Below are 12,245 nucleotides of genomic sequence, written 5' to 3'. Positions count from 1 at the left end.
TTTACACATTTGAGAGTAATGTGCTTTTCTAAAGAGCTCATGTAGCTTCTCTTTTTCCTCCTGCACACCTGCTATACATTTCAATATTTTGGAGGCTCCCACCAAGGGGGAAAAAAAAAAAAAAAAAAAAAAAAAAAAAAAAAAGCAAGGAAAATACTCCTCAAGCCATGAAAGGCCACACTTTGAAATGCACAAATTTCTCTGTAGGATCAGAAAGCTTTTCCTCAAAAATGTGAAAATCAGCACTGTGCTGCTGTGTTCACAAACATGAAAATTAGCTGTGATGATAGCTGCTGTTAGCAGCAACAACTCGGAGGTCAAGATCTTAGTAATTTAATCAGCCGAGTCCTGTGCATGTCTCCACTTACTCTCAGGTCTGCAAATGTTGCTTTTCTGTTGGTGTGATGCCAGAGAAACAAAACAGAGTTACAAGAGGTAGGAGGAAACGCAAGATGTCAAACAATTATTTGAGGAACTAATAAAATCTTTAAGTGCATGTGGTCGCAGCAGAGTCTGAGCATTGTTAAATAGGTTTCTGATAATTAGGATATTGTTTTATCTGTTGCTTCTAAAGAGCTGTAGAGATCCCCTATGTAAATGCACATGAGGAAAAAACTGGGCCAGATATTGAGCATGGTCCAGTGTTTCTCTTCCTGGGAACTTCAAAGCATAAGCTAAAGTGGTGGAAACAACCATAGAGGAAAATGAAATGGAGATTTGCTTGAGCAAAAATCAAGAGCTTTTCAGGTTGCCTTTGCTTCAATGCTTACTCTGCCTGGGACAATATTCTTCCCATCCTCTTGAGCTGTGAGAGACGTGGGACATTCTTTCAGAAAACTTTGATTATGTCCAAGCAAACAGCCCAGATGGGGGGAGCCAGACCTAGACCAGAGCTGGCCACAGCCATGTCTGAGCCAGCAGCTGCACCTGGAAAAACGATGTGAAAGGACAAATGTGGGACAAGAAAGGGAGACCTGGGAAAAATGCTTTGGTCTCAGAAGGAGCAGGATCACTGTTCTAACTAGTGCCATGGACAGCAACAACCAAAAGTGCCCTAAGTAAGAAAATATTTCTGAATTTCTGAATATTACCATTTTTCATGATATGACAGACTTGATTAATTGTATTGCTAATTCATTACCCTGCAGCTAAGGGCCAGGTATGACTCCTGAGAGCTGCCGAAAAGACTCAGAAACAGCAACACAGGAGCATAACTGCAAAAGAAATAATCTACCTGTCAGCTTGGAGAAGCCTCATGCAGAGAACAGCAGCATCTTTCTGTGCTGATGCAGAGCACATTTTCTGTGTCTTGTACAGAAAGAACATGCAGAAATGTGGTTATTTATAGCTTGTCCACCTACACTCAGCTTTGAAATTTTGTCTAAAAGAAGTTCAGCATTTAAAGAATGCAACAAGATTTTTAACTTGAAGATATGTTTTTTCTTTACTTGATTTCCTTAAAAACAATAATCTGGGAACATTAGTAACAATCCAGGCATTAAGGAAGAAACATTAGTTCTTTATTTGTCTATTGTTCTCTTACTTGGAATGTTTTTAGAGAGGCATTGCCAAGTTTTATGAAGTAAAATATTTAATCGAGAAAATGAAAGATAAGTGGGGTACATTTGATGAATGTGGACTTTACCAAATGTTAAGTTGAAAGAAGTTCCTTCTCAGGGTAAGAAAGGCATGTGGTGTATATTCCCACTCCCTTTTGGGGAGCTCACATCCCAGATGATGGCATTTAGTGACAGAGCAGGCTGGGGCTGCGTGACCTGGGCAATGCCCAGAGGAAAGGGACAAGTCTGGCTCCCAAAATACCCAGCCTACACCCAGCCAGCTCTGCCAGAGCGCAGAACTGAACGTGCTGTTTCCAAGAGAGACATAACTAAATCCTACATTTTGCTAATTGCTAGAGCTGGGACCAACTCTTTTCTTTACAAGAAGGTGGATGGGACCATAACACGTTGTATTCTCACTCTTCTCCAAACTTGTATCAGTTTCAAACCATCACGGTGCTTTTATAGGTGTGAAGAACTGTAGCAGTACATAGTAGAGCTATCTTCAGAAAGCAGACACAAGGCTATTTTTACCATATAAGCCTGTGAAAAGGTAAGGAGTTGAGGTGGAGCAGCTCTGTGGGAGCAGTGTGTCCCTCATCAGCACACGAGGGGAGCAGCCGTGCTGCCCACGGAGGGTGGCATGTCTGGGAGCAGATGAGTAATTGTGACTATTGCCCAGGTCTGTAGGGCTACAATAAAGTGGAAGCTCTTGGAGGTGGGTGGGGAAAGGCGGAGAAATGCTGCAGCAAGTCCCCATGAACCTCTGAGCCTCTGCTAGAAAAGTTGTGAACAGTCTCATTGTGGTGTGGAGTCCATTGCTGTGGGAGATATTTAGGATGTCTTCACTTAGTCATCCTGTGAAGTCTGCAGCCTTCTCATAATCAGTTTGCATATTTTTGCAATAGAGACTTGCATGAGGGGGGTTTCTGGGGGAGTTGTTATTCTGTAGTGTTTTCCACTGCAGAAGCTGTTGATGAACCAGGATCCTGCTGCAGGGACTGTCTTCTCTGGATAAACTCCTACAGACCTGTTTCCAGATGGGCTTGTAGGATATCTGTGGGGGCTAGATGCAGTGAGAAGTGTGAATAAGACTGTATCCATGTATTTTTTGCATATCTAGGACTTTCCTGACGCTTCTCTGGACCCACATGTCTCAGTAGCTGTATAGTTTACTCAGATGTGTTCAGCAGTGTCAGCTGTGCTTTGTGAGGCTTCCCCCACTGCAAAGAACAGAACATGGAGGTTCTGTTTCAACAAACTAGTGGGGCTTTAAACTACAAAGGTCAGATTTTTGCTGAAAAGATGAAAAATTGTGCAGAGGTGAAACTTTCACATAATGTCCAGGAAGCTCATAAAAACACCTACAATCTGACTTCATAGAGACTACTTTTTTTTGGTTGAATGTGGACAAGGAAATAAAGCAAATTTTTAAAAAAATGTTTTAATTGGCTCTGCATTTAATTCCCCTCATTAATTTAGTTGCAATATGCAGCAGAATACTGATAGGTCTGTAAGGTTTTTTCCCTCCAAGGGTAAATGGGACTGTATGTTTTTTCTTTTGAAAAGACCTCTTTAATTATGTCGTGGTATTTGGAATAGCTACAATTAGAGAGCAAAAGCAGGGAGTGATTAAAAACTCCTACTTAATAGCAGCTGCATTAGTTCTCTGGCTTTTAGAAGAGAGCCAGGCACAGTTGAGTCTACACATACCACACAGAGGAGTTGTGGTGAAAAGGAGAGGCGAAATGGTGGTCAGAAATTTTTAACTGACTTTAGGGAACATTGTCTGTTTGCAGTGTTTTGAGAGAGCTCTTTCTTGGAAAAGGATTGAAGAAATACCAAAATTCATCCTGCTTATCCAGTCTTCAGACTGTGTTAATGGGTGTAGCTCTGTTCACTCACTTCCACCTTAAAACAAACAAACAAACATGCCTAAAAAACCCCTCTGAAACATCAGGTTGCTTGTCTGGTGATAGTGGGCTACACTGTCTTAAAACAGTTTGAAATAAGTGACTCTCATTACATAGAGTGTTAGCTGAATTAAATACAGAAGAATTTGGTAGACTGGCTATATTGTTTTCTGAAGATGAATTAGCCATTGCTGCATGGACAGATCAAGCTATGGTGTTTCAGGGTTTATGGGTACACACTCAGCCATTAGACATTTGTACCAGAGTGGTTTTGGAGCAGCTTACACCTGATTTTAAAGCCCTGCCTTTCAATGGATTGCCTGTTCCCTTTTGTACAGCTGCCATCACATTGCTTATTATTTATAATGTTTCAGTATGTTCCTTTAGTGGAAAAGGTTCCTAGAATCCCCAACCAAATTTGGAACCACATATTTCTAGAGGCTGCAAAAACTTAAAGTGGAAGGCAGCTTTCTTTCTACTTTCTCTGTCAGCCTTGCTTTTTTGGACTGTAAATGTGATTAATGTCATTTTAGAAAAGTGAATGGAGGCAGGGACGTTGAGTCATTTGCTAAACTGCCATGCTGGGCATTGAACCAAATCACTCCAATTCCAGTCTACTTTTGATATGAAATCCTTGTTGCTTTCTACTTATTTCTTGAAACTCTTTCATGATTTGACGAATTTGACCGAAGGCAGTGAACAGAGAAGGGCCCTGTTCCCTCCCAGCTGTACCTGCACGTGGGGACTGCAGTTACCTGCTGCAACCTGTGCACAGCAACCTGTGAGCTACACGTGTTCACTCACTGCCACATGGAACATGGAACATGGTGTTGAGATGTGTGTCCAGAGGCTCAGGTCCTGCTGCATGCACATCTGGTTCCTGCCTCTTGACTTGACAAACACGGGGTCTTTGCTGATCCATGCTTGCTGAAGGCAGTTGAAACTTTGCTGTGTCTTTTGGTGGGAGCGAGATCTGAGTTTTCGAGTCAGATATGGATGCCTCTGGAAATAAAAATCATTTCATGGGAACCAAAGTTGGCTTTTCTGGTTCAAACAAGAGGTGTGATCCCCATCTTTAACCGGTTTTGTAGCAATATTTTATTGTGCCCCCAACATAAATTTATAATGAAGAAAGAAGTGAAAAAGGGAGCTCGGTTTTTATTAGGAGGTAGAAACCACAGATGAGAATGGCTGAGTTTTGTTTTGGGTTCTATTATAAACCATTAATAATAGCAGGAAAAGCCAGAGGATAAGTTTCTTTGTATTTCAGTGTATTTTCTCAGCTAGACCTTTACTTGACATTACCCTGCTGTGAGAGGACCAGGGATAATAGGGAAAAGGAATCTATTTTCAGCAATGATTTGGAATACAAAAAGAAACTGACTTAAATCAGACTGTGTGTGCATTTTATTAATTACAGAGGATTAATATTTCTTAAATCTCCTTGAGCTGATGTGAGTTAGGGGGGATTTTTCATTTTGTTTTTCTTCTGATTCTCAGTGTTTATTCTGTCTTCCCTGGTGCTGTTGCTGACACCAAGTTCTCCTGGAGGGCCTGGTAGCAGGCCAGGGGTTGGTCTGGCCATGCCATCCTGCACAGAACAGCATTATCCACTAGATGGAAGTTGGATAGAAGTTGATATGCTGCCTCTATTCATAGTCAGTGGTCTCCCTGGCAACAGTGCAAAGTATCTCTTAAAGGTGCTTTTGCTTCCCAGTAAAGGAGTGATTTGTGGATAACATGAGAGTGCATCTTTTTTGAACTGTGTTGTTCATAAATGCATATATATTTTGTTCTGCTAGAAGAAAATGAAGTATCAAGAGTTTCTGTCTTGTATTGGCAAAATCTGGTACATCCAGCAAGTATTACTAACTAGGCTTGTACAGTTTCAAAGGGCTTTGACAGAAAAGATTGGATTCTGTTGCTGTGCAGTGGAACAAAACATTTATAATAAACTTTGGATGTAAAGTATGATCTGAAACATGAACCTTTTAACTGCATTTCTTGGTTACAAAAAGCAGGCCTGGCAAAGGCAGAGCTTCTGGAATAGGAGTGTCAGACCTGCAGAGCCTTGGAGCTCCTGAATATTCATAATAGCAGAGACAGAAAAAGTGAAGGTAAGGGTTGATTCTTGTGAATTTTGAAGTGCCATGAATTCCTGGTATCTGACCAGAATTTAGTTAGCCCATAGTGTCTCAAGAGCAAGCAATAAAGCAGCTTGATACTGCCTGGCTTCCTTTCACCACACAATTTTAGGGGCTTCATCCATGTGTTTAAAGTTAGGCAATTCTTGTGCACCTATTTGAAATGGGGCCTCATTTAAAGCTGAATAAATTAGGTGGAATTGCTCTGGAATTTATTGCAACTCTGATACCAAAGAGTTAAACTAACCCTTTTGAGCTATACCAGGTTTGTACTGTTTTGAGATCAAGATCCGACTCTTAACTGTTTGAAGTGTAAAATGGTATAATTTATTTTCAGTTTTCAGAATAACCTAGTTTTAAGAGTCACTGTGGCAACAGCAGTGGGTCTGAGGGTAACAAAGATTAATGACTCCCTTGGCCAAGGCTCTTCAGTGGGTCCCCTCACTCAGGAGCAGTGGAACTGTTTGGCATGACCCGGGTCAAATGCAGAAGTCAGGGCGCTCTGTCACCACTGGTACCACACGCTGCATCTTAATCACCTGCTCACACTTCTCCTCTCTTCCTGTTGCCCGATCAGGGGTCAGTGACTGATATGTTTGAGCAACCCTCAGTGTTCAGGCTGCCTGGGAAAGTGTGGAGACACCATCCCTGGAGGTATTTAAAAGACATGCAGAATCTTAGGGACCTGGTTTAGTGGTGGTCTTGGAGCTGCCGGGCTGGAGTCCATGATCTTCAAGTTCCTTTCCAACTTTAATAATACTGTGATTCTTACCCAAGTCATCCTCATTTCATCTTCATTCATTTCTGCTAAAAGAATTACAGTTTAAAAGATGTGAAAATACAGAAGCTTTTCAACTAACTTCAAGAGCAGATATAGTTCCTTAAAGTAATGGATTTACTACTCCTTTGACATTTTGTGTTCATGTAAAATGGGTGCAGATTCATGAGGATTTGCTGGGAAAGAATTGGTTCCCAAGGAGATTTTGGTTTAAATTGGATAAAGTTATGAGATGTTTCTTAGTTTTCACATTTCCTGATTAGGAAAGATAGCTACATAAAATGTCTTGAAATGTCTGTTTTCGCTTTTAAAATAGAGCCCCATTGCTTTTTTATTATTTAAAAATTAAATTAACTTTTTAAAGTTTTTAAAAGATTTGACCTTAACTGCACTAATGCAATCATCTTGCCATATTCCCATCATACAAATTAGGCTAGAGGAAGAGCAATTACCATCCCGGAACTTTGCTAAATTATTGCCTGATTGCTTCTTCTACCTTTTCCCTCTCAGACCATTCTTCCATCTCTTTCTTCCCTTATTTTCCTACAGTATCCCACACAAACTCTCAATATTCCTTGCCAGTGGACTCTGAAGTTTGTTTTTGCCTGACCTCACCTGGGTAGGATTTGTTTTGCCAGTTTAGTTGTGCCATAGGCTGTAGATTTCCTGTAGGCAGGAGTTTGATCCTCAGCAAAAAGGAGTGTGGAAAGGGCTCTGGAAGTGGCTCTCTTCAAACACATCCTTCCCAATGCTCTGCTCAGATGAAACCTGTCTGAATTGCCACTGTTGTTATTTTAACAGTTACACAGATCATTCTACAGGGACAGTTAGGGCTATTCTCCCTCCAGGTAGCATTTAGAATCTTGTGGTTATCCAGCCATATAATGACTGTAATAGCTGGCACCATCAGCCTGCTGTAGCTGTACTGAGTTTTATTTCATTTTCTCAGTGATCTGGGTTTGCTGCTTATTTTGTTGGATATGTAATTGTGCCCTTGAAGAGATAAAGAAGTCCCACCTGTTACAGAAAAACCAGTGCTGCTCGAGTACCATGTATTCCTTTAGCTTCTGTGTATTGGAGAGAGATGGAGAAAGAGTATCAACCTCATTCTGAAATTTCACAACCTTATATTGCCAAGTTTGGGGTTTTCTTCCAGCATGTAGTAGACCCCAAAGAGATTTGATCTGAATTTTAGTGTCAGTGTTACTGTGGGAAGAAACTCCACATGGGTGCTGTATATACAGATACCAGACTTTTAAAAGAGAACCCTTTGTAACTCTCAGGGTATCACATTTGTCATCCTACTTTTCCATAGGGATCAGTTGCATTTGGAACCCAAGAGAACAGCATGGAAGAATTGGAGGTTTCACATTGTCAATATTTTCTGGTCTGCAGTGAAGGTTCCTTAACCTTTTCATTCCAGTAACTCTAATAAAGCTTTCTCTCCACATAAAATAGATTTTAATGGATCCGTCCACCATGCTTTTGGACTACCTCTCACACTGAGATGTGAAATCAGCTGTTGCTGTTCCGCAGTTTACACAGGCTCATCAGAGGAGGGTACTTCCTGTAAAAGGTTCCTGATTTCTGATTCCCTTTCCCCAAAAGTCATCTATGTGAAAGTAAATATTTAATATCTGCCAGGCTCCAATAACTAAGCTACACTTCAAAATAAATTGAATAGCAAAAAATTCAATAAACCTAATTTAGCAGTAGCATCCAGGAACATTAATCTTATCCCCAGTTAGAATGGATTTTGACAGAGCTGTTTGCATTCCTGCAGCTGTTCCATACTCACCCTCACAGGGTTTCTCTGTGCTGCTGAGACAGGAGGGATAACTGAATGTTCTTTTCTTCTGGCAGGTACTGGACTGGATTGAAAATCATGGGGAAGCCTTTCTGAGCAAACACACAGGAGTGGGGAAGTCTCTACACAGAGCACGTGCGCTGCAGAAAAGACACGATGATTTTGAAGAAGTAGCACAGGTAAGAGTCTGAACCAGAGACTCCTGCTGGCTTGAGTTTTGTCACTCCTTTTGCATATTCAGAAAAAGCTATCAGTGTTTTGGGTGATGCTGCTTCTCCTGGAGCTGCCCAAGATCCTGTCTCCGAGGTCTGGTAGTCACCATGCACACTGCAGAGTGGGGTAGGGCAGGACTTAAAATCAGAAAATCACCACACTGGGTCAATGAAAGATCTCAAGGCCCATGAGAAATTACAAGCAGCTTACGGGAAAGGAGCAGCTTCTGTTGGGACATAGAGGAGACTGGTTATGAGTGAGAGGGATGGAAAAATCGATCCTAACTCCTGCGGTGGAGACGGAGGGCCTTGAGCATAAGGGAAGCAGTAGTCAAGAAGCAGGAGAAACACCAGAGTTTGCAGTAAGGACAGGTACCCTTCCCATCCTTCAGTGCATTATGTGGAAGGGATTTTTTTGTTTAGGACTGAGAGGCAATCATTATAGGTAGAAATGGTCATTGTTATTAATTTTACTCATAGAACACTGTAAGCAAGATTTTTCCAGGAATTTGGTAAGAAGCTAAAATCTTACAACTATTCCACAAAGTGGAGTCAGTATACATGTTTAAACATACATCCTTATTTATAGAATTTAAAAGAAAGAAGACCCTTTTTAAGTTCTTCCATGGATTGAATACATTTTTTCCCCCCTGTAAGTATCCATGGTCAGAAATTACCCAGTCTCAGCTCTGTCAGATCATGTTACATCATTTTGGGGTAGAATTAAAACATCTCCTACCTGTAACTGACAATCTGTAAAGGTACTTCTCCTTTGGGTATTTTGGATAAATTCCTGATTGATCTGTGTAAAGCAGAATGTATCAGATGCTTTGTCCTCCTGATGCACACAGGGCAGGTTATTGCACTAATGTTGCAATATGGCAATAGATAAAAATTTACTAGATTTTAGTTTTGGTTTTCTGTAAAACCTTTCCCATGTGCTGGCCTAGTTTAGTTCAAGATATTTCCAGTAACAGGGACATGCCTCTTTCACTGTTTCCTCAGGGAAAATATTTCACCACCTGATGGCAGCTCCTGACGAGATATTTTTTCTCCTCTCCCGCATAGTGATTTTATATTTCTCTCAATCTCTTTTTTTACTATTATTCCCTTGTTTATATCCCTGTAGTCTGATTTATCTCTCTTAAGGGGATAAATCTCAGGAAATGGGATGAATTAACAACCCTGAAATATCTGTAGAATGTTGTCATGTCTTCTCCTACGTGCCTCTTAACTGTGTTCAACATATTTAATTCTGCTAATACTATTCTAATTCACCAATCCCTTGAAAATCTTTTCCTATCGATGTTGTTGGAAATTCAAATTACTAACATCCTTCTTTTCATTAGATTTTCAGCTCATGACAGAGTATCCCATTGCCTGGCTTGCTAATGAATTTCAGTGTTACCATTCAGCTGTGATGGGAAATCCTTACATAACATTGACAAATGTCACAGCCTGAAGGCAGCAGCTCTGCATTGGTGGGTTTCTAAAATTTCATGGAACCACCTGTGGATTTAATGTTTCTGGTAACAGGCTTGAATTTTTAAAAACTCAAATTTCCACAGATTTATTAAAATGGATTTTAGGCTGGAGGTTGCAAACCATGGTTCTGCAAGGCCTCGTCCAAAAGCACAGGTTAGTGTTAGTTTTCATCCTAAAATCAATACTAGGGTCCTTTCCAGAAAGAGTGCTCAAGTCAGCTGTTATTGGATATTGTGCTGGGCTAGCAAATGAAAATTGGGATCATGTAATATGCGGGAACTGGAACGAGGTGATTTCATGTCCTTTGTGTCATTAATATTTTCTAAATCCCCCCTCCTCTAATGCATTATCTTTATAACTTCCATTACATCTCACATTTTCTGGATCCCAGTTAACATTTTTTTCTACCTCCTCTCTGAGTATTAATTAACTAGAGATGTGGGAAACAAATGAAGAACAGGTGAGAAGAGGCAGAAAAATAACAGGGTCCTGACAATGGAGATGAGGGCAAGCCATGTAACTGTCTGCACATGGAAACAACAGCTCATTAAGGCTTGCTCCATGGGCTGATGGAATTTGGAGATCCTTCCCTCCACCAGGGTTGAGGAACCTCACAGTGTGCATCTGTAGGTACTAGGGTAAGTCAGAATGTAATTACTTTGCTGAGGACTTTCCTAAGCTCCCTGTTTGGCCTCCTTCTACACCACTTCAGCACAGCTCTCTGTGGATAACCTCAGACACGTTTCCTTTCACTTCACAAGGCCAAACTCAGAGCAAATGGAACTTGTTCACTGAGTGACCACACGTGTTCAAGTGAAGGTGGGTGTTTCAAAGGGGGATTCGGAGGAAAGAAAAAAGTCTCATGGATGAGGTTTTAGTTCCTCTGAATCTGATTCCTTTACAGCTGATGGATGGAATCACTGAGGGTCTCATTGCTGTGCCTGGACTGTTGTGAACGTTAAGTTTTATGGTGCATCCCAATTACAAATAATTTACAGAAGGTGAACCTGGTTCCTTCCCAAGAGCTTTGACAGGAGCACTTGGCTCTAGTGCATTCACAAGAGATTATCATTGCTAATTTATGAGGCCTGTCTGCAGTGCAACACCGGAATGTGGTGCTGGCAAATGGACATGGGGGCATGGAGTGAGGGGAAGTGAGAGGAATCTCAGGCTTCATCTGAGATCAAGGACTTGAGAATACAAGAATACTCTTTGCTTTGGACAGAGTAATAGTGAGGGTAAGAGGAGAGTCCATAAATTTATCACTCCTGGAATTCTCTTGCAGAAGCTTCTAATGGGGTTGATTTTTACAGTTGGGTAATAAATCTCCCCTCTGTTAATACTTTCATTATTACCAATTTTTATTCTTGTTAACTCCCTTCTTGACACTCAACACTTTTACAGTTGGTTGGAAATCGAATCTGAGTTTAAATAGTTGCTATTTCTCTCAAGCTAGCAAGCACCATTGCCATGGCTAGGGTGGATAACTGGCAGGACTTTTTCCCAGTATAACCATGTAATAAAGCAGATATGCCACCACCCTAAAAAACTGTTGGGTTTGTCAATTCCCCTCATCAGGATGCTAATTACTAGCTTTAATGGCAATAAAAAGGGTTATGTTTGTTTTCCTTAAAAAAAAAAAACAAAAACCACAAAAACTGTTGTCCTGACTCACCTGCTGAGTTTGACAATATAAGCAATAGTGTTTCCTATTGGCAGTTCTCTCATAAAAACGCTTAGCCTGTCATACAGAATAAATTTATTCTCAAAAATCCATTTTGGCTCTGATACATTTGTTCTTATCTCTTGCTGTTTCAGGAGGGCATTTGCAAAGGTCAGACTAGAAGCAATTTTCAGGAGTCTTCCTGACATTTTTAACTGGGGGCAAAACATTCCTAGTTTTGCCTTCCTGTGTGTAAACCAGAGTCTTGTGTTTGGCATTGCTGCGTTGAGAAATGCTCTGATTGACTGACCTGCCACCGCACGAGATTGAGAGGTGGAACGTTCTCCCTCTCTGTCTGATTAGAAACTGCAGATTGATAAATCTGGATGTAATGATTCAATCAAGCATGGCCCAAATAGATCACGTTCCTGCATACAGCTGTGCTCGGAAAATGTCAGTGATTTTACAGTACTGTGTCGTGGGCAACAGGAAATGTAATTTGGGGTCTCTTTCTCTCATAACTGCTGTTTAGACAAAGCTCTGGCAATTTTTCTGACTGTATTTATACTACATGGAAGGCACAGATGGCAAATGTTTGAATTTGGATTAAAAAGCCAGAGCTCCTGGGAGGGAGGCTGTTATCTTGCATATACCTGCAGTGTCTCAGCCGGCGCTGGGACTGTT

General features: G+C 40.9%; 1 protein-coding gene across 8 annotated transcripts in view; it reads left to right on the top strand.

Annotated features, from left to right (window-relative positions):
• The window catches only part of KALRN (kalirin RhoGEF kinase), a 472,211-nt gene that overhangs the window by 246,225 nt on the left and 213,741 nt on the right, over positions 1–12,245 (top strand). For all 8 annotated transcript variants that reach the window (XM_040069425.2, XM_058421255.1, XM_058421256.1 and 5 more), the window contains exon 10: positions 8,258–8,380. In XM_040069425.2, the coding sequence (XP_039925359.1) occupies positions 8,258–8,380 (123 nt within the window). The remainder of the gene's footprint in view (positions 1–8,257; positions 8,381–12,245) is intronic.

The sequence above is a fragment of the Hirundo rustica genome, chromosome 7 (genome assembly GCF_015227805.2).
Source record: "Hirundo rustica isolate bHirRus1 chromosome 7, bHirRus1.pri.v3, whole genome shotgun sequence".
Lineage (NCBI taxonomy): Eukaryota > Metazoa > Chordata > Aves > Passeriformes > Hirundinidae > Hirundo > Hirundo rustica.
This window is presented reverse-complemented; position numbering and strand designations above follow the sequence as displayed.